Raw genomic sequence first — 18,756 nt, 5'->3', positions numbered from 1 at the left:
GCTGCAGTTTCAGTAAAAATAACATTTAGTTTTAAATTAACTCAAGGCGATGCATAATCTTTGGATTTTGGTTTTTAAAAAAGTAGTATCTAAAGGACTCATCACTTTCTTACCAACTGTAGCAACACTGGAAATAACTATACAATTGCATAGTTTGTGTGCAACACAAACACAATTGCAACACAAAATGTGTGAGACACTGCAGTTTCAGTAAAAATAACATTTGTTTTAAATTACCTCAAGGCGATGCATCATCTTTGGATTTTGGTACAGTGTTGTGGGATTTTATAGAGTATGTTATTAATACTAATTGAAGTTAGTTGATTCCAAAAGTAAATAAGAATGTTTGCCTATCCTGAGAATATAAGATGATGTTGTCCTGTTTGTGGATAGAATACGGTATATCTTATTCAAGTCCTGATGGCTGAATTTGTATTATCAGGGAGGGGCAGATCCTATGTGAGAAATCAGAGGGATGCTAAGAGATTGCAGTGACCAGCCTGCTGGCCCAATGCAATACACTGCAAAAGTATTTCTGGCCCACCCTATGTCCACATAGCGTTGTAGCTCAGCCACTTGCTTCCAGGTCATTCCCCAAGAGCCCCTGATTCTTCATCGTCCGCCATCGGTCCTTGATCGCCACAGGCGTCCGGTTCTTAAAGGGGAATGCCTTGCAGATGGCTTTCCACCTCCCTTCCCCAAACCTCTTCACACCTTCCTTAATCCACTGAGACTCCTCTGAAGTCCAGATCTAGAAAGAAGAGGGCACAGGCTCTCATGAGCAACCATCAAGTAATGCAGGACTTGCCCCCTGCCCCCATGACAGAACGACAGATACCCCACCCTCTGGAGATGGCTCCATGGCTGTTGCTAACAGAGGATTACCGCTGACATGGGCTGTAACCCAGTGACTCAAAGCAGGCAAATATCTGGCCCATATTTCGAGACATTAAACCCAACTTGATGGCACGCTCTCCACACTTAGTTCTTCTTCTGCAAAATGTGGGTAATAAAATTCAGCCACCTTACAGTGTGGTTCAAGAGGCTATCAAAGATTGCAGATATGACATGCTGAGATTGCCCAGGCTTCTTGGAAACATCTGGGTATCCAAGACTCTTGATCAGTGATGGCCAAACTTGGCCCTCCGGCTGTTTTGGGACTACAACTCCCATTATCCCTAGCTAACAGGACCAGTGGTCAGGGATGGTGGGAATTGTACTCCCAAAACAGCTGGAGGGCCAAGTTTGGCCCTCACTGCCCTTGATTAATTAACTAGGAGATAGATGCCCCTTAGTCCAGGGGTTGAACACGCAGAACATCCCAGCTTCAAACCTGTGACATATCCAGGCAGAGCTGCAAAAGAGACACCTTGCCTGAAAGCCTGTAGCACAGACAATACTGAGCTAGACAGACCAGGATTCAGCATATGGCAGCTTCCTATGTTCCCATGAATGGGGCTTTCATCAGTTACTTCATTTGGGAGAGGCGGTCCTCATCAACTGGCCTCCATTTAGAGGGGTCTTATCAAGGCAGACCTATCTGTTCTCACTGGTGTGCTCAGCTCCAGACTGGGTTTAGGCTTGGTTACCTTCTTTTTAGAACCCAAGCGGGAAGTGCTGCTGCTGCTGCTGCTGCTTTTTTCCTTCGATTCTGAAACATAAATTCATTTACAGGATGGATGGAACCACTCAGTAAGCTGGTTATTGCTACTGGCTCAGTAATTGGGAGGTTTTACCACTACTGTCCCCTCATCAGAAATCCAGGGTAGTGGTCAATTTCTACCCAGCGTTTGGCAGCATGATGCGTAGGCAGCCAACTACTGATGAAACTATGTTGGGGTTGCCAGACACGTCCTCTTTTATTACCGTATATACTCGAGTATAAGCCGACCCGAATATAAGCTGAGGCAGCTAGTTATAGCACAAAAAACTGGGGAAACGTATTGACTCAAGTATAAGCCGGTTCACCACACAAGAAACCTGGTGGTGGCGGCAGCGGTGGAAGAAGAACACTTTGCTTTGTAAGATGTTTGCCAGGTTTTGAGACTTTTGCCTTTAGCCAGCCTGTGCATAGCCTAAGCAAGCCTCCTGAAGGATTGCCTGCCATGCTAGCGATGTTTTCCCCCATGTCATTGTGATGTCACTGGGTAATGCAATGTGGGAAGCCATCCAAACTGCACAGGTGCTTTAATTAGAAGAGTGCATGGAGCCATGGTTGAGCACCCTGCAGAACAAGAAGCCAGTCTGAGGCAAAAGGCAATGATTTTGTCCGTGCTGCTGCTGCTGCTGCTGTGCACTTGGAGCAGGCAGTCCAAATATTTTACTTTTTTGAGCCAAGAGCTGTACCCCAAAACCCCTCTGCTTACTGTGTACAGGATACTAGCTGCTTCAGCAGGTTCCAAATCTATGGAGCAGACAATGGGAACTCAAAGCTTCTGGCATTCTGACATTCAGAGGAGAGCGTCAGCTGCTTGGCAGCTTTGCTCTTTTGAGAGTAGCTTTGCTATATTTCTGCAATAGCAGCCTTGGGGCAAAGAAACCTTGATCATGCCGAGCACCCAAAACCAGGCAAGCAGATTCAAACAGTTGCTGCTTACCCAGGTGTCGGGGGTCTCTGGGGGTCTCGGACCGGTCCCGGTCCCTATGAACCTCTTCACCACCTGGGAGATCCTCTTCTTCATTCTGATCTGAACAAATTAGTCTCCTCTTAGCTAATCTGAATGGAACAGAGAAACACAAGTGAGGAAAGACTTACCCCACAAGGAGATGGGACAGGACTGAGCTGCATCAGTTAATGTCACACATAACCAAAATTATGGAGATGCTGAGTTTAAGTATCAGACAAGGAGGGAGGTTAATTTGTCACAGCAAACACACTACTGCAGAGACCTATGACAGTTTAAATAGGAGCAAATAGCTGGTGACAGAAACCTAAACCCTTATCCCTGAAACTGACGGAAGGAGGGAGGGGGGAGAGAAATAACAATTTCTACCTTTTGTCTGGCAACTGAAGCTAACATTCCAGGCATCTGACAAAGCAGAGTCTGGCACAGGTGTTTCTGCCACAATAAATTTGTTTAGCAGTCTTTAATGGGGCCAGAAACCGTATTGTCAGTTCTGCTGTCTTTGCAATCTGAGTAATAAAGATTAAGACAAGGTATGTCAACCTGATTCTCTCGCCACCTGATTCTACTAGCTGGGGGAGAAGATGCACAGCAATGCAACCCTACCACTGTAAACCACCTTTGCCTTCCTTGGAGCTTCTGGGCTGAGGCCTAAGGCCTTCGAATGGATTCCTTGCAAAGGGGAAAGTGGCACCAAATGCTTCATGCTGTGCCAGCTCCCCAGCAGACCTCACAGCAGTCATGGACTCTTACCTGGGAGATTGGGAGGTATCATCAGGCTGGGTGGGTATTTGGGGCTGTGCTGTCTGGACATCCAAAGTTGCCGCAGGCCTCTTGGATGAAACTTGGCAGGAAGTTGGGGGGTTCCCGCTCTCTGACCCCATAACCAGTGTGCTTATGGACACTGAGCATTCACTAGGGTGTGGCCTGGAGGCAGCATGGTTCTCCTCCTCCCTTTGGCCCTCGGCTGCGTGGAAATCAGAAGCCAAACATGGATGCGAGCCCATCCTCTTAGGCGAGCATCTGCAAAATAAAGAAACATCAGCAGGTTGCTCCACAAGTTTTGCCAGTTTATGTTGTTGACCTCACCCCAAAGACCTTGTTCCCCTGGCAGCAGGTGCAATTTGAGTTTGAGTGCTGAGAGCCAGAAGTTGTATGGCAAAACAGCTGCCCGGCATGGCAAAGGAGTCAAAACTGGGAGAGGCCATAGGCTGCTAACCTGTCCGTGTCACTGGAAGCTGCTGAGACAGTGGCATCAGCAACTATAGCAGGCTCTGCAGCTCCACTGGTTTCTTCTTCTGGCTCTGAAGCTGCCTGGCACTCATCAACCACTTTAGCAACTTCCAAAACAGCTCCCTTTGCCTCCATCAAAAGCCTTGCAACTGTCTCACGGCCTCCCTCCAGAGACTTTGGTTGTTCTTCTGCTGTATTGCTGAGCCCTCCCTCAGGCCTGGGCTCTTCCAAAGTCTCATCAGATCTTCCCACAGATTCAGGCTTATCTGCTGCTGCCAACTCTGAAGTTTCTTTCACCATTTCCTCCTTGCTGGCCATTTCCAAAGGACTGAGCCCGGTCTCTATCTGATCGTCCAAATCCTTTTTTGCCATCTTAAACAGAGAGTGTGAACACAGTTACTAGACAACACTTCTCTACTTTCTTTTTCTTTTTCTACATCTATACAGCAGCCATGCCCAAGCTGGTGCCCTGAAGATGCTTTACCTACAACTCCCCTAAGTCCCAGTCAGCACAGCCTCATGATGCTGGAGCTGTTGGGTATTGCTAGTCCAAAACATTGTCAGGTTACAAGCTTGATATATGTCAAATGTGACATTGCAGCCCTGTTGTGTTCTGCAGTGGGGCACTTGGCTCTTCACAAAAATATTTCCCAAGCACATAATAGTTTGTCCAGGGAGAAGGCGTCTGTCTTAAGCCTCCGGTGTTGAATGTGCTTTTTTGATCACAGTGGTTAGACAGCAAGAGCTCTGCTGTGGCAATGTGGGTGAAATTCAAGTGCTCCAGCAACACACAGGAACATCGGAAGAAAAAAAGGCTGGCTCACATATCACCACACATTGAGTGACGGTGGCTCTCCAGGGTTCCAAGCAGGGGACATTCCCAGTCCTAGCTAGAGATGTCAGGGATTGAACTTGGGACCCTCTGCATGCAAAGCAGATGCTCGGCTACGGAGCTATAGTCCTCCCACTACTACAACAATCAAACAACACCCCATACCCTTGCTTACCTCTAAAAGAAAGGGCTCAGGGACACTCCAGCAGCTTTCTAAAGACAGAAGTATTCTCTGCTGGAAAACTTTGCAGGAAAAGTTCCGGATGGCTCGGTGACTTAAGTTTTTTCTTTGGATGATTCTCTGCAACATTGACCTCATTTTCTAAGAAAAGGGAAATGTTTTTCAGAACTTGCAAGCAAATTGCAGCGCAGGGCAGAGAGTATTTAAGACACTGAACAGGAGAATTTGAGAAGGACAAACCATGACTCTGCTTTGTAGTGAAATGACCCTACAAGAGGCACATTTCAACAACAACAATTGCAACATGAACTACTCATACCTGCTGAAAGCTCACCTTTGAACTTGGGTCCTTTGTCATGTGCTTATTCAAGATCATTCTGGCTTGTGCATATTTTTTGTTTTTAATGCAGGTTATGACAGCCTGAAGAAGAAAGACAAAATAATGGTTTGCAAGGAAGATTTTGGGGAAATGTTCCTAATCTAAGAAGATACTGTTTGGGAGCAACCCCCCCGGCAGTTTTCTAGATCTGCTTTACATTTTCAACTCAGTGGGTTTTCATTGTGTAATATTAGATCACTTATTCAAGAAAATTATTTTTAAATTCAAGTAAGGCAAGCTACTTAAATATCTGTAGGCTAACAACATTGGAATAATGGATGCCTTAGGAGAGTCAGTCAAGAAGCCAATTTTTCCTGGATTACCCTGGATTTCCCAAAGAAGGAAAACATGCTGAGTTCCAATAAACTCAGGCACCTTTGAGCATACATTTCTCTCTCATTTCATCCCACCATATAGGAATCTTGCCTCCTTGCTTCTACTAACTTTTGTGAACTTATTTAAAAGCTTAATTTAAGCATGGAGAAAAATAGGCAAGAGTTAATCCTGGCATTGAATTAGAACCTTAATTAAACCCTTTCTGAAATATACTGCATTTTGAAACTTAAAGGCAGCTGTCCTCTTACTTTCTAACTAGGCTGAGAAACAGTAATCAGTGACTACAGAAGAGGAAATGCTAACACTTACCGCTTCCTTTATTTTTTTTCTTATTTCTTCTAGTATGTCACTGTTTAATTCCAGTTCATCCTTCATCTTATCCAAAATAACAAGGGCATCTTCAAGAGGCATTAACTTGGTCTCGGGATCAATGGTCCAATCTTCATCAATCTTAGACAGAAATTGCACAATCTGCAGCTGAATGCCAATACATTTCTCTTGTGCTAGGGGCCGTGCAAGCACAGCTGGAGAAGAACAAGACAGTCCAAACAGTCACTGAGCAAAATCAGATAGTTCAGCAAATTAGGTGTAATGAGGCTTGGGCCAGGGCACCAAAGCCCTGTCCCATACATTATACCCCTGACCATATACAGACAGCCAACTTCATCCCAACATGCCTTTTGGCCCAGGAGTCACTTCGTATTTGCATGCTTTTTGCATGTAATCTACAATATCCTTAGTATGCATATATACACAAACACATGGCTTTTTAGTGTCTTAATCTTTGTGGTCAGATATTTTGTTGGGGCTCCTGTTTTGTAGGGCAGAAATGCAGATGTACAGATTTTATTTACAGACATACAGAAATAATTACTGTAAGAAGATGAGTGGCAAAGTAGTTGAGCTTCTTAAAACTATACTCCAAAGGTGCTAGGCCATTCCTAGCGGTTGGCTTCTGGAAACCATCACACACAACTACAGGCCATACCCAAAACTCATAAAACTCATTCTCTTAATATACGCATCAACATTCTCCAGTTTGAAATAGATTTCAAGAGGGCACTGAAGTTTTCAGGTACAGTGGTACCTCGGTTTAAGAACAGTCCTGTTTAAGAACGATTTGGTTTACGAACTCCACAAAACCGGAAATAGTGTCCCAGTTTTACCTCAGTCTACGAACGGAATACGAACGGTGGAAGGGCACCGGCGGCGGAAGGTCTCATTAGGGAAGATGCGCCTCGGTTTAAGAACCATTTTGGTTTAAGAACAGACTTCCAGAACGGATTAAGTTCATAAATCGAGGTACCACTGTACTTAGGAGGCTAAGGGGGGGGATCCTAACCCTTCTCGTGACCATCTGTGATGGGCTTTGGGAGGCATTCATTTAAGGGGGCATGTATCCTAACCATCTTGCTGAGAATCACAACTGGCTATTTGCAGACCTTCCTTTTGGCTTCCGTGCAGTTGGTTAGTTGTACGTTGTGCCTTTTCTTTTAAAATCGGTTCCCTTAATTTCTAAAGGCAAATGACAAACATTCCAGGGATATAGATTGTATTATATTTTAAGTTGCTTTAGGTTCACTTTTTCTTAAATGAAAACACCTAAGGACTATTAAATGTGATATATAAATGTAAATACGTTAGAGTGACATAAGTGGAACGGGGGCTATTAGGCAATATATTTTAATGTTTGATGTTTTAGTATGTTCTGATATACTGTAGGCTGTGAGCCGTCCAGAGCGGCTGAGGAAACCCAGCCACGTGGGCGGGGTATAAATGGTAAAATTATTATTATCATTATTAGTTATTTACATTCACGTTCCCCAGCAGGAGGTACAGTGGTACCTCGGGTTACAGACGCTTCAGGTTACAGACTCGGCTAACCCAGAAATAGTGCTTCAGGTTAAGAACTTTGCTTCAGGATGAGAACAGAAATTGTGCTCCGTTGGCGCAGCAGCAGCAGGAGCAGGAGGCCCCATTAGCTCAAGTGGTGCTTCAGGTTAAGAACAGTTTCAGGTTCAGACCGGACCTCCGGAACGAATTAAGTCCCCGAGGTACCACTGTACCTTGAGAATTATTGAACCCAGCGCCAATGTTCCCCAAATGCCCCTTTCGTAAAACTAGCTGGTCTCCCCACCAGATACGACGTCCCGCAGCTGGCGAAAGTCCCGGCTGCGGCCGGCCCGGAAAGCCTGGAGGGCCTGGTGGACGTAGAAGGGGACCGTCCAGCGGTTCACCGCCTCCTCGAGGGCCTTTTCGCGAGCCTCCGCGGCTCCTTCGGACGCTCCGCAGCCACCCTCCTCCATCTTCCCTCCTACCGTGCGCCACCACGCCGGGAAGGGGGCGTAGCGCAAGTTGCGCCCTTTAAGGATTCCTGCCCCTGACGTGGTCGGTGGGCGAGGCAGGAGGGCGTCGGGGGGACCGCCGAGAGCATCGCTGGCTCAGAGCCCGGGGCCCTGGAGTCACTCTCAGCGGCGTCCCGGTCCCAGCGGGGCTCTGGGCTCGCTCCTCTGCCTGGAGGCCCACCAAGCGCAGAGGGTGGAAGGGAAGGCGATGGGCAGCGCGCTGCTTGCCCAGGGAAATCCTGCACGTGGTGGTTTGAGCCCTTAAAGGAAGCGAATCCCTTCCTCCATCTCCAGGTCTTCCAACAGGGTTCCCCATCTTAAATTTGGGCATCCCGTTCGTCCTGTACTGAGAATCATCTTCCCTGCCTCTTCCACTCGGTCTACAGAAACGTCACACCCTGGAGATTTGCTTTGTGTGGTTTGTTATACTGCCCTGAGAGTCTTCCTGAGAGTCTGGAGTGGAGTTTCAAGACAGCCCTGGGAAGCAGGCTAGGGCAAGGCTTGCCTGAGGCTACCCAAGAAAGGTTGCCCTCCCCTCCACATGGATTTCCAAATACTCTTTCCTCCTCTGGAGGAGCAAATCCTGCATTTCATTGATGATCCTTGAGGAACCCTTGCAACTCTACAAGTCTATTAAATGAAGGGGGCAGCCAGGCAGGTTCCCACAGACATCAGGCAGAGAAATCAGACTTGGGGAGGATAGAGGACGGAGCATAGCTGTCAACTTTCGGATTTGGAAAGAAGGGATCAGCAGCCTCACCTGTCCCGGGGACAGTCTACGGGATATCTAACAATCCGGGATAGCAGCGGGAAGCAGCGCTGAAATAAGGGAATTTCCCGCAAAAAGGGAAGGTTGACAGCTATGCGGATAGAGCACGAGGGCACTGGCTAAGGAAGGGGATGCGGGGCGCCCCCGGTGTTATCCCTGAGGTGGGGGTGACATCGCCGCCGCGCCCTCCCCCGGGACACTCGCCGCGAGTGGCACCGCCCCCGTGGGACTGTCGCGGCAGGCGGTGCCGCCCCCGTGCTCGCCACCCCGCCCCTCTGGGAGGATCGGCCCACCCCCGGGTGCCAGCTCCGGGTCTGGGTACCAGCTCTGGGTACCAGCTCCGCCTCTGCACTCATATATCCCCAGTGGAACCACACCTCCATGCCCCTGATATTTAGTTGCAGGTAGATATTTAGTTGCTGTTTAGTTGCAGGTAGATATTTAGTTGATATTTAGTTGATATTTAGTTGCCGTGTTGGTCTGCCATAGTCGAAAGAAAAGAAAAAAATCCTTCCAGTAGCGCCTTGGGGACCAACTAAGTTTGTTATTGGTATGAGCTTTAGCGTGCATGCACACGTCTTCAGGTACACTCAATACAGTGGTACCTCGGGTTACAGACGCTTCAGGTTACAGGCTCCGCTAACCCAGAAATAGTACCTCGGGTTAAGAACGTTGCTTCAGGATGAGAACAGAAGTTGTGCGGTGGTGGCGCGGCGGCAGCGCGAGGCCCCATTTGCTAAAGTGGTGCTTCGGGTTAAGAACAGTTTCAGGTTAAGAACGGACCTCTGGATCGAATTAAGTTCTTAACCCGAGGTACCACTGTATTTAGATAACATTATTTATAATATTTAGATAACGTTAGGTTAGGAACAACTTTTACAAGGGGTAGAAGCATTACAGAGAGGTGCTCCTAGCTGACCAAGACGGAATACTGTTAATCCTTGGGATGGGGAGGAAACAGGCAATCCATTTTTATCTACCCCTTTACTGCTGATTCTCGGTCAGGCATTTTTCCTCCCATACCTTTTGATCCTTTTTTTTTTTTTTCCAGACTCCAGACTGTTTCAGATTTGATTGCAGTTTATTACTACTTTAATTAATTAATTATTTTTTAAAATACAGCCTTTCACCGAAAGATCACATGATGGTTCAAGACATAAAAGTTTTTCGGGTCCCTAGGGGTTTGGACATTTGACAGAGGACTCTGTTACTGGACTCTTGGCACCTCCAAATCTTCCTGTGGGATATTTGTTGGCAAAGGGTTGCTCCAGCAGATTGTATTCATACATTGGTCATTGAAAGAAAGGAAGGAAAAAACAGAAGGACTATATGAGGACAACCCCAACCCCTAACCCTGCTCACCATTTCTAGTTTGCTTGGACAGAGCATGAACCAATTACATATTGTGTATGATATCTCAACATTAGGTAAGAATGGGATGGCGTTCTCCTTGCTCAGGTCCTCGCTGTTTGCTCCAACTGAGTGCTAGAGAGCGGTTTCCGGGGGGCGGGGGGGAGTAGTGTGAAAAGAGGAAATATAGATATGCAACAAGAGTAAAGCAGCCCGAGAGCGCGGCTGCCATATGTCCGGATTTTCCCGTACACACACACACACACACACACACACACACACACACACACACAAACACACGGGATACGAAAATACATAGCAACCAGGGGGATGTTTTAGGAAAGGCAAAAAATGCTGTGCCCTGCCGCTACCTTTCCTCCCGAGACTCCTCCCTCCCGGCCACATCTCCGCTGTGCCAGGAAGCCTGGCTCTCTGGGAACGCGGTGCCAGCTGGGGCTGCGTCAGCAACGTAGGAGATGATGTTGTCCTGTTTGTTTGATAACTATAAAATTGCATAGTTTGTGTGCAACACAAACACAATTGCAACGCAAAATGTGTGAAACACTGCAGTTTCAGTAAAAATAACATTTAGTTTTAAATTAACTCAAGGCGATGCATCATCTTTGGATTTGGTTTTAAAAAAAGTAGTATCTAAAGAACTCATCACTTTTTTACCAACTGTAGCAACACTGGAAATATTTTGATAACTATACAATTGCATAGTTTGTGTGCAACACAAACACAATTGCAACACAAAATTGTGTGAAACACTGCAGTTTCAGTAAAAATAACATTTGTTTTAAATTACCTCAAGGCGATGCATCATCTTTGGATTTTGGTGCAGTGTTGTGGGATTTTATAGAGTATGTTATTAATACTAATTGAAGTTAGTTGATTCCAAAAGTAAATAAGAATGTTTGCCTATCCTGAGAATATAAGATGATGTTGTCCTGTTTGTGGATAGAATACAGTATATCTTATTCAAGTCCTGATGGCTGAATTTGTATTATCAGGGAGGGGCAGATCCTATGTGAGAAAGCAGAGGGATGCTAAGAGATTGCAGTGACCAGCCTGCTGGCCCAATGCAATACACTGCAAAAGTATTTCTGGCCCACCCTATGTCCACATAGCGTTGTAGCTCAGCCACTTGCTTCCAGGTCATTCCCCAAGAGCCCCTGATTCTTCATCGTCCGCCATCGGTCCTTGATCGCCACAGGCGTCCGGTTCTTAAAGGGGAATGCCTTGCAGATGGCTTTCCACCTCCCTTCCCCAAACCTCTTCACACCTTCCTTAATCCACTGAGACTCCTCTGAAGTCCAGATCTAGAAAGAAGAGGGCACAGGCTCTCGTGAGCAACCATCAAGTGCTGCAAGACTTGCCCCCTGCCCCCATGACAGAACGACAGATACCCCACCCTCTGGAGATGGCTCCATGGCTGTTGCTAACAGAGGATTACCGCTGACATGGGCTGTAGCCCAGTGACTCAAAGCAGGCAAATATCTGGCCCATATTTCGAGACATTAAACCCAACTTGATGGCACGCTCTCCACACTTAGTTCTCCTTCTGCAAAATGTAGGTAATAAAATTCAGCCACCTTACAGTGTGGTTCAAGAGGCTATCAAAGATAGCAGATATGACGTGCTGAGATTGCCCAGGCTTCTTGGAAACATCCGGGTATCCAAGACTCTTGATCAGTGATGGCCAAACTTGGCCCTCCGGCTGTTTTGGGACTACAACTCCCATTATCCCTAGCTAACAGGACCAGTGGTCAGGGATGGTGGGAATTGTACTCCCAAAACAGCTGGAGGGCCAAGTTTGGCCCCCACTGCCCTTGATTAATTAACTAGGAGATAGATGCCCCTTAGTCCAGGGGTTGAACACGCAGAACATCCCAGCTTCAAACCTGTGACATATCCAGGCAGAGCTGCAAAAGAGACACCTTGCCTGAAAGCCTGTAGCACAGACAATACTGAGCTAGACGGACCAGGATTCAGCATATGGCAGCTTCCTATGTTCCCATTAATGGGGCTTTCATCAGTTACTTCATTTGGGAGAGGCGGTCCTCATCAACTGGCCTCCATTTAGAGGGGTCTTATCAAGGCAGACCTATCTGTTCTCACTGGTGTGCTCAGCTCCAGACTGGGTATAGGCTTGGTTACCTTCTTTTTAGAACCCAAGCGGGAAGTGCTGCTGCTGCTGCTGCTGCTGCTGCTGCTGCTGCTGCTTTTTCCCTTCGATTCTGAAACATAAATTCATTTACAGGATGGATGGAACCACTCAGTAAGCTGGTTATTGCTACTGGCTCAGTAATTGGGAGGTTTTACCACTACTGTCCCCTCATCAGAAATCCAGGGTAGTGGTCAATTTCTACCCAGCGTTTGGCAGCATGATGCGTAGGCAGCCAACTACTGATGAAACTATGTTGGGGTTGCCAGACATGCCAGACATGTCCTCTTTTATTACCGTATATACTCGAGTATAAGCCGACCCACATATAAGCTGAGGCACCTCATTATAGCACCAAAAACTGGGAAAACTTATTGACTCAAGTATAAGCCGGTTCACCACACAAGAAGCCTGGTGGTGGCGGCAGCGGTGGAAGAAGAACACTTTGCTTTGTAAGATGTTTGCCAGGTTTTGAGACTTTTGCCTTTAGCCAGCCTGTGCATAGCCTAAGCAAGCCTCCTGAAGGATCGCACTTAACAGTTGTCTTTGCCTGCCATGCTGGCGATGTTTCCCCCCATGTCATTGTGATGTCACTGGGTAATGCAATGTGGGAAGCCATCCAAACTGCACAGGTGCTTTAATTAGAAGAGTGCATGGAGCCATGGTTGAGCACCCTGCAGAACAAGAAGCCAGTCTGAGGCAAAAGGCAATGATTTTGTCCGTGCTGCTGCTGCTGCTGCTGTGCACTTGGAGCAGGCAGTCCAAATATTTTACTTTTTTGAGCCAAGAGCTGTACCCCAAAACCCCTCTGCTTACTGTGTACAGGATACTAGCTGCTTCAGCAGGTTCCAAATCTATGGAGCAGACAATGGGAACTCAAAGCTTCTGGCATTCTGACATTCAGAGGAGAGCGTCAGCTGCTTGGCAGCTTTGCTCTTTTGAGAGTAGCTTTGCTATATTTCTGCAATAGCAGCCTTGGGGCAAAGAAACCTTGATCATGCCGAGCACCCAAAACCAGGCAAGCAGATTCAAACAGTTGCTGCTTACCCAGGTGTCGGGGGTCTCTGGGGGTCTCGGGCTGGTCCCGGTCCCTATGAACCTCTTCACCACCTGGGAGATCCTCTTCTTCATTCTGATCTGAACAAATTAGTCTCCTCTTAGCTAATCTGAATGGAACAGAGAAACACAAGTGAGGAAAGACTTACCCCACAAGGAGATGGGACAGGACTGAGCTGCATCAGTTAATGTCACACATAACCAAAATTATGGAGATGCTGAGTTTAAGTGTCAGACAAGGAGGGAGGTTAATTTGTCACAGCAAACACACTACTGCAGAGACCTATGACAGTTTAAATAGGAGCAAATAGCTGGTGGCAGAAACCTAAACCCTTATCCTTGAAACTGACGGAAGGAGGGAGGGGGGAGAGAAATAACAATTTCTACCTTTTGTCTGGCAACTGAAGCTAACATTCCAGGCATCTGACAAAGCAGAGTCTGGCACAGGTGTTTCTGCCACAATAAATTTGTTTAGCAGTCTTTAATGGGGCCAGAAACCGTATTGTCAGTTCTGCTGTCTTTGCAATCTGAGTAATAAAGATTAAGACAAGGTATGTCAACCTGATTCTCTCGCCACCTGATTCTACTAGCTGGGGGAGAAGATGCACAGCAATGCAACCCTACCACTGCAAACCACCTTTGCCTTCCTTGGAGCTTCTGGGCTGAGGCCTAAGGCCTTCGAATGGATTCCTTGCAAAGGCGAAAGCGGCACCAAATGCTTCATGCTGTGCCAGCTCCCCAGCAGACCTCACAGCAGTCATGGACTCTTACCTGGGAGATTGGGAGGTATCATCAGGCTGGGTGGGTATTTGGGGCTGTGTTGTCTGGACATCCAAAGTTGCCGCAGGCCTCTTGGATGAAACTTGGCAGGAAGTTGGGGGGTTCCCGCTCTCTGACCCCATAACCCGTGTGCTTATGGACACTGAGCATTCACTAGGGTGTGGCCTGGAGGCAGCATGGTTCTCCTCCTCCCTTTGGCCCTTGGCTGCGTGGAAATCAGAAGCCAAACCTGGATGCGAGCCCATCCTCTTAGGCGAGCATCTGCAAAATAAAGAAACATCAGCAGGTTGCTCCACAAGTTTTGCCAGTTTATGTTGTTGACCTCACCCCAAAGACCTTGTTCCCCTGGCAGCAGGTGCAATTTGGGTTTGAGTGCTGAGAGCCAGAAGTTGTATGGCAAAACAGCTGCCCGGCATGGCAAAGGAGTCAAAACTGGGAGAGGCCATAGGCTGCTAACCTGTCCGTGTCACTGGAAGCTGCTGAGACAGTGGCATCAGCAACTATAGCAGGCTCTGCAGCTCCACTGGTTTCTTCTTCTGGCTTTGAAGCTGCCTGGCACTCATCAACCACTTTAGCAACTTCCAAAACAGCTCCCTTTGCCTCCATCAAAAGCCTTGCAACTGTCTCACGGCCTCCCTCCAGAGACTTTGGTTGTTCTTCGGCTATATTGCTAAGCCCTCCCTCAGGCCTGGGCTCTTCCAAAGTCTCATCAGATCTTCCCACAGATTCAGGCTTATCTGCTGCTGCCAACTCTGAAGTTTCTTTCACCATTTCCTCCTTGCTGGCCATTTCCAAAGGACTGAGCCCGGTCTCTATCTGATCGTCCAAATCCTTTTTTGCCATCTTAAACAGAGAGTGTGAACACAGTTACTAGACAACACTTCTCTACTTTCTTTTTCTTTTTCTACATCTATACAGCAGCCATGCCCAAGCTGGTGCCCTGAAGATGCTTTACCTACAACTCCCCTAAGTCCCAGTCAGCACAGCCTCATGATGCTGGAGCTGTTGGGTATTGCTAGTCCAAAACATTGTCAGGTTACAAGCTTGATATATGTCAAATGTGACATTGCAGCCCTGTTCTGTTCTGCAGTGGGGCACTTGGCTCTTCACAAAAATATTTCCCAAGCACATAATAGTTTGTCCAGGGAGAAGGCTCCTGTCTTAAGCCTCCGGTGTTGAATGTGCTTTTTTGATCACAGTGGTTAGACGGCAAGAGCTCTGCTGTGGCAATGTGGGTGATATTCAAGTGCTCCAGCAACACACGGGAACATCGGAAGAAAAAAAGGCTGGCTCACATATCACCACACATTGAGTGACGGTGGCTCTCCAGGGTTCCAAGCAGGGGACATTCCCAGTCCTAGCTAGAGATGTCAGGGATTGAACTTGGGACCCTCTGCATGCAAAGCAGATGCTCGGCTACGGAGCTATAGTCCTCCCACTACTACAACAATCAAACAACACCCCATACCCTTGCTTACCTCTAAAAGAAAGGGCTCAGGGACACTCCAGCAGCTTTCTAAAGACAGAAGTATTCTCTGCTGGAAAACTTTGCAGCAGAAGTTCCGGATGGCTCGGTGACTTAAGTTTTTTCTTTGGATGATTCTCTGCAACATTGACCTCATTTTCTAAGAAAAGGGAAATGTTTTTCAGAACTTGCAAGCAAATTGCAGCGCAGGGCAGAGAGTATTTAAGACACTGAATAGGAGAATTTGAGAAGGACAAACCATGACTCTGCTTTGTAGTGAAATGACCCTACAAGAGGCACATTTCAACAACAACAATTGCAACATGAACTACTCATACCTGCTGAAAGCTCACCTTTGAACTTGGGTCCTTTGTCATGTGCTTATTCAAGATCATTCTGGCTTGTGCATATTTTTTGTTTTTAATGCAGGTTATGACAGCCTGAAGAAGAAAGACAAAATAATGGTTTGCAAGGAAGATTTTGGGGAAATGTTCCTAATCTAAGAAGATACTGTTTGGGAACAACCCCCCGGCAGTTTTCTAGATCTGCTTTACATTTTCAACTCAGTGGGTTTTCATTGTGTAATATTAGAACACTTATTCAAGAAAATTATTTTTAAATTCAAGTAAGGCAAGCTACTTAAATATCTGTAGGCTAACAACATTGAAATAATGGGTGCCTTAGGAGAGTCAGTCAAGAAGCCATTTTTTCCATGATTACCCTGGATTTCCCAAAGAAGGAAAACATGCTGAGTTCCAATAAACTCAGGCACCTTTGAGCATACATTTCTCTCTCATTTCATCCCACCATATAGGAATCTTGCCTCCTTGCTTCTACTAACTTTTGTGAACTTATTTAAAAGCTTAATTTAAGCATGGAGAAAAATAGGCAAGAGTTAATCCTGGCATTGAATTAGAACCTTAATTAAACCCTTTCTGAAATATACTGCATTTTGAAACTTAAAGGCAGCTGTCCTCTTACTTTCTAACTAGGCTGAGAAACAGTAATCAGTGACTACAGAAGAGGAAATGCTAACACTTACCGCTTCCTTTATTTTTTTTCTTATTTCTTCTGCTACGTCACTGTTTAAGTCCAGTTCATCCTTCATCTTATCCAAAATAACAAGGGCATCTTCAAGAGGCATTAACTTGGTCTCGGGATCAATGGTCCAATCTTCATCAATCTTAGACAGAAACTGCACAATCTGCAGCTGAATGCCAATACATTTCTCTTGCGCTAGGGGCCGTGCAAGCACAGCTGGAGAAGAACAAGACAGTCCAAACAGTCACTGAGCAAAATCAGATAGTTCAGCAAATTAGGTGTAATGAGGCTTGGGCCAGGGCACCAAAGCCCTGTCCCATACCTTATACCCCTGACCATATACAGACAGCCAACTTCATCCCAACATGCCCTTTGACCCAGGAGTCACTTCGTATTTGCGTGCTTTTTGCATGTAATCTACAATATCCTTAGTATGCATATATACACAAACACATGGCTTTTTAGTGTCTTAATCTTTGTGGTCAGATATTTTGTTGGGGCTCCTGTTTTGTAGGGCAGAAATGCAGTATGTACAGATTTTATTTACAGACATACAGAAGTAATTACTGTAAGAAAATGAGTGGTAAAGTAGCTGAGCTTCTTAAAACTATACTCCAAAGGTGCTAGGCCATTCCTAGCGGTTGGCTTCTGGAAACCATCACACTCAACTACGGGCCATACCCAAAACTCATTAAACTCATTCTCTTAATATACGCACCAACAATCTCCAATTTGAAATAGATTTCAAGAGGTTTAAGAACAGTCCTGTTTAAGAACAATTTGGTTTACGAACTCCACAAAACCGGAAATAGTGTCCCAGTTTGAGAACTTTACCTCAGTCTAAGAACGGAATACGAACGGTGGAAGGGCACCGGCGGCGGAAGGTCTCATTAGGGAAGATGCGCCTCAGTTTAAGAACCATTTCGGTTTAAGAACGGACTTCCAGAATGGATTAAGTTCATAAATCGAGGTACCACTGTACTTAGGAGGCTGGGGTGGGGATCCTAACCCTTCTCGTGACCATCTGTGATGGGCTTTAGGAGGCATTCATTTAAGGGGGCATGTATCCTAACCATCTTGCTGAGAATCACAACTGGCTATTTGCAGACCTTCCTTTTGGCTTCCGTGCAGTTGGTTAGTTGTACGTTGTGCCTTTTCTTTTAAAATCGGTTCCCTTAATTTCTAAAGGCAAATGACAAACATTCCAGGGATATAGATTGTATTATATTTTAAGTTGCTTTAGGTTCACTTTTTCTTAAATGAAAACACCTAAGGACTATTAAATGTGATATATAAATGTAAATACGTAAGAGTGACATAAGTGGAACGGGGGCTATTAGGCAATATATTTTAATGTTTGATGTTTTAGTATGTTCTGATATACTGTAAGCTGTGAGCCGTCCAGAGCGGCTGAGGAAACCCAGCCACGTGGGCGGGGCATAAATGGTAAAATTATTATTATCATTATTAGTTATTTACATTCACGTTCCCCAGCAGGAGGTACAGTGGTACCTCGGGTTACAGACGCTTCAGGTTACAGACTCGGCTAACCCAGAAATAGTGCTTCAGGTTAAGAACTTTGCTTCAGGATGAGAACAGAAATTGTGCTCCGTTGGCGCAGCAGCAGCAGGAGCAGGAGGCCCCATTAGCTCAAGTGGTGCTTCAGGTTAAGAACAGTTTCAGGTTCAGGACGGACCTCCGGAACGAATTAAGTCCCCGAGGTACCACTGTCCCTTGAGAATTATGGAACCCAGCGCCAATCTTCCCCAAATGCCCCTTTCGTAAAACTAGCTAGTCTCCCCACCAGATACGACGTCCCGCAGCTGGCGAAAGTCCCGGCTGCGGCCGGCCCGGAAAGCCTGGAGGGCCTGGTGGACGTAGAAGGGGACCGTCCAGCGGTTCACCGCCTCCTCGAGGGCCTTTTCGCGAGCCTCCGCGGCTCCTTCGGACGCTCCGCAGCCACCCTCCTCCATCTTCCCTCCTACCGTGCGCCGCCACGCCGGGAAGGGGGCGTAGCGCAAGTTGCGCCCTTTAAGGATTCCTGCCCCTGACGTGGTCGGTGGGCGAGGCAGGAGGGCGTCGGGGGGACCGCCGAGAGCATCGCTGGCTCAGAGCCCGGGGCCCTGGAGTCACTCTCAGCGGCGTCCCGGTCCCAGCGGGGCTCTTGGCTCGCTCCTCTGCCTGGAGGCCCACCAAGC

At 46.8% G+C, this 18,756-nt stretch overlaps 3 protein-coding genes across 4 annotated transcripts; all 3 read right to left on the bottom strand.

Moving 5' to 3' along the window:
• Positions 1–1,511: 1,511 nt before the first annotated feature.
• Positions 1,512–5,328, bottom strand: LOC308578664 (uncharacterized protein; the record flags this gene model as incomplete). The annotated part of the gene is made up of 6 exons (XM_081179143.1): positions 5,205–5,328; positions 4,865–5,011; positions 3,844–4,229; positions 3,378–3,647; positions 2,598–2,716; positions 1,512–1,651 (listed from the first exon to the last, which is right to left on the bottom strand). The coding sequence occupies exons 1-6, from the start codon at positions 5,244–5,246 to the stop codon at positions 1,512–1,514; spliced, it is 1,104 nt and encodes a 367-aa protein (XP_081035269.1). The 5' UTR covers positions 5,247–5,328.
• A 512-nt stretch (positions 5,329–5,840) lies between these two features.
• LOC308579246 (telomeric repeat-binding factor 2-like) lies at positions 5,841–8,043 on the bottom strand (the record flags this gene model as incomplete). Its single annotated transcript, XM_081180098.1, has 2 exons — positions 7,723–8,043; positions 5,841–6,109 (listed from the first exon to the last, which is right to left on the bottom strand). The coding sequence occupies exons 1-2, from the start codon at positions 7,889–7,891 to the stop codon at positions 5,841–5,843; spliced, it is 438 nt and encodes a 145-aa protein (XP_081036224.1). The 5' UTR covers positions 7,892–8,043.
• Positions 8,044–10,863: 2,820 nt separating this feature from the next.
• Positions 10,864–18,541, bottom strand: LOC308579245 (telomeric repeat-binding factor 2-like). Of its 2 annotated transcripts, none has more exons than XM_081180097.1 (9): positions 18,363–18,541; positions 16,560–16,774; positions 15,871–15,957; positions 15,531–15,677; positions 14,510–14,895; positions 14,044–14,313; positions 13,251–13,382; positions 12,210–12,267; positions 10,864–11,371 (listed from the first exon to the last, which is right to left on the bottom strand). In XM_081180097.1, the coding sequence occupies exons 1-9, from the start codon at positions 18,529–18,531 to the stop codon at positions 11,189–11,191; spliced, it is 1,647 nt and encodes a 548-aa protein (XP_081036223.1). In that variant the 5' UTR covers positions 18,532–18,541; the 3' UTR covers positions 10,864–11,188. The 2 variants fall into 2 exon arrangements, with proteins under 2 accessions (XP_081036223.1, XP_081036222.1); XM_081180096.1 differs by having other exon boundaries at positions 12,210–12,289; positions 13,264–13,382.
• Between the last annotated feature and the right edge of the window lie 215 nt (positions 18,542–18,756).

This window comes from Podarcis bocagei, assembly GCF_964188305.1.
Source record: "Podarcis bocagei genome assembly, chromosome: Z".
Classification (NCBI taxonomy): Eukaryota; Metazoa; Chordata; class Lepidosauria; order Squamata; family Lacertidae; genus Podarcis; species Podarcis bocagei.
Note: the sequence above shows the minus strand (reverse complement) of the source record. Positions and strands in the feature narration are given on the sequence as shown.

What these genes read in the sequence shown, in the direction of transcription:
- LOC308579245 (XM_081180096.1), bottom strand. Translation starts at nt 18,531, where the DNA reads ATGGAGGAGGGTGGCTGCGGAGCGTCCGAAGGAGCCGCGGAGGCTCGC. An exon ending in CAAAGGACCCAAGTTCAAAG is followed by an intron (nt 15,678 to 15,870) that starts GTGAGCTTTCAG and finishes CCCTTTTCTTAG; the next exon opens with AAAATGAGGTCAATGTTGCA. An exon ending in GATACCTCCCAATCTCCCAG is followed by an intron (nt 13,383 to 14,043) that starts GTAAGAGTCCAT and finishes TGTTCCATTCAG; the next exon opens with ATTAGCTAAGAGGAGACTAA.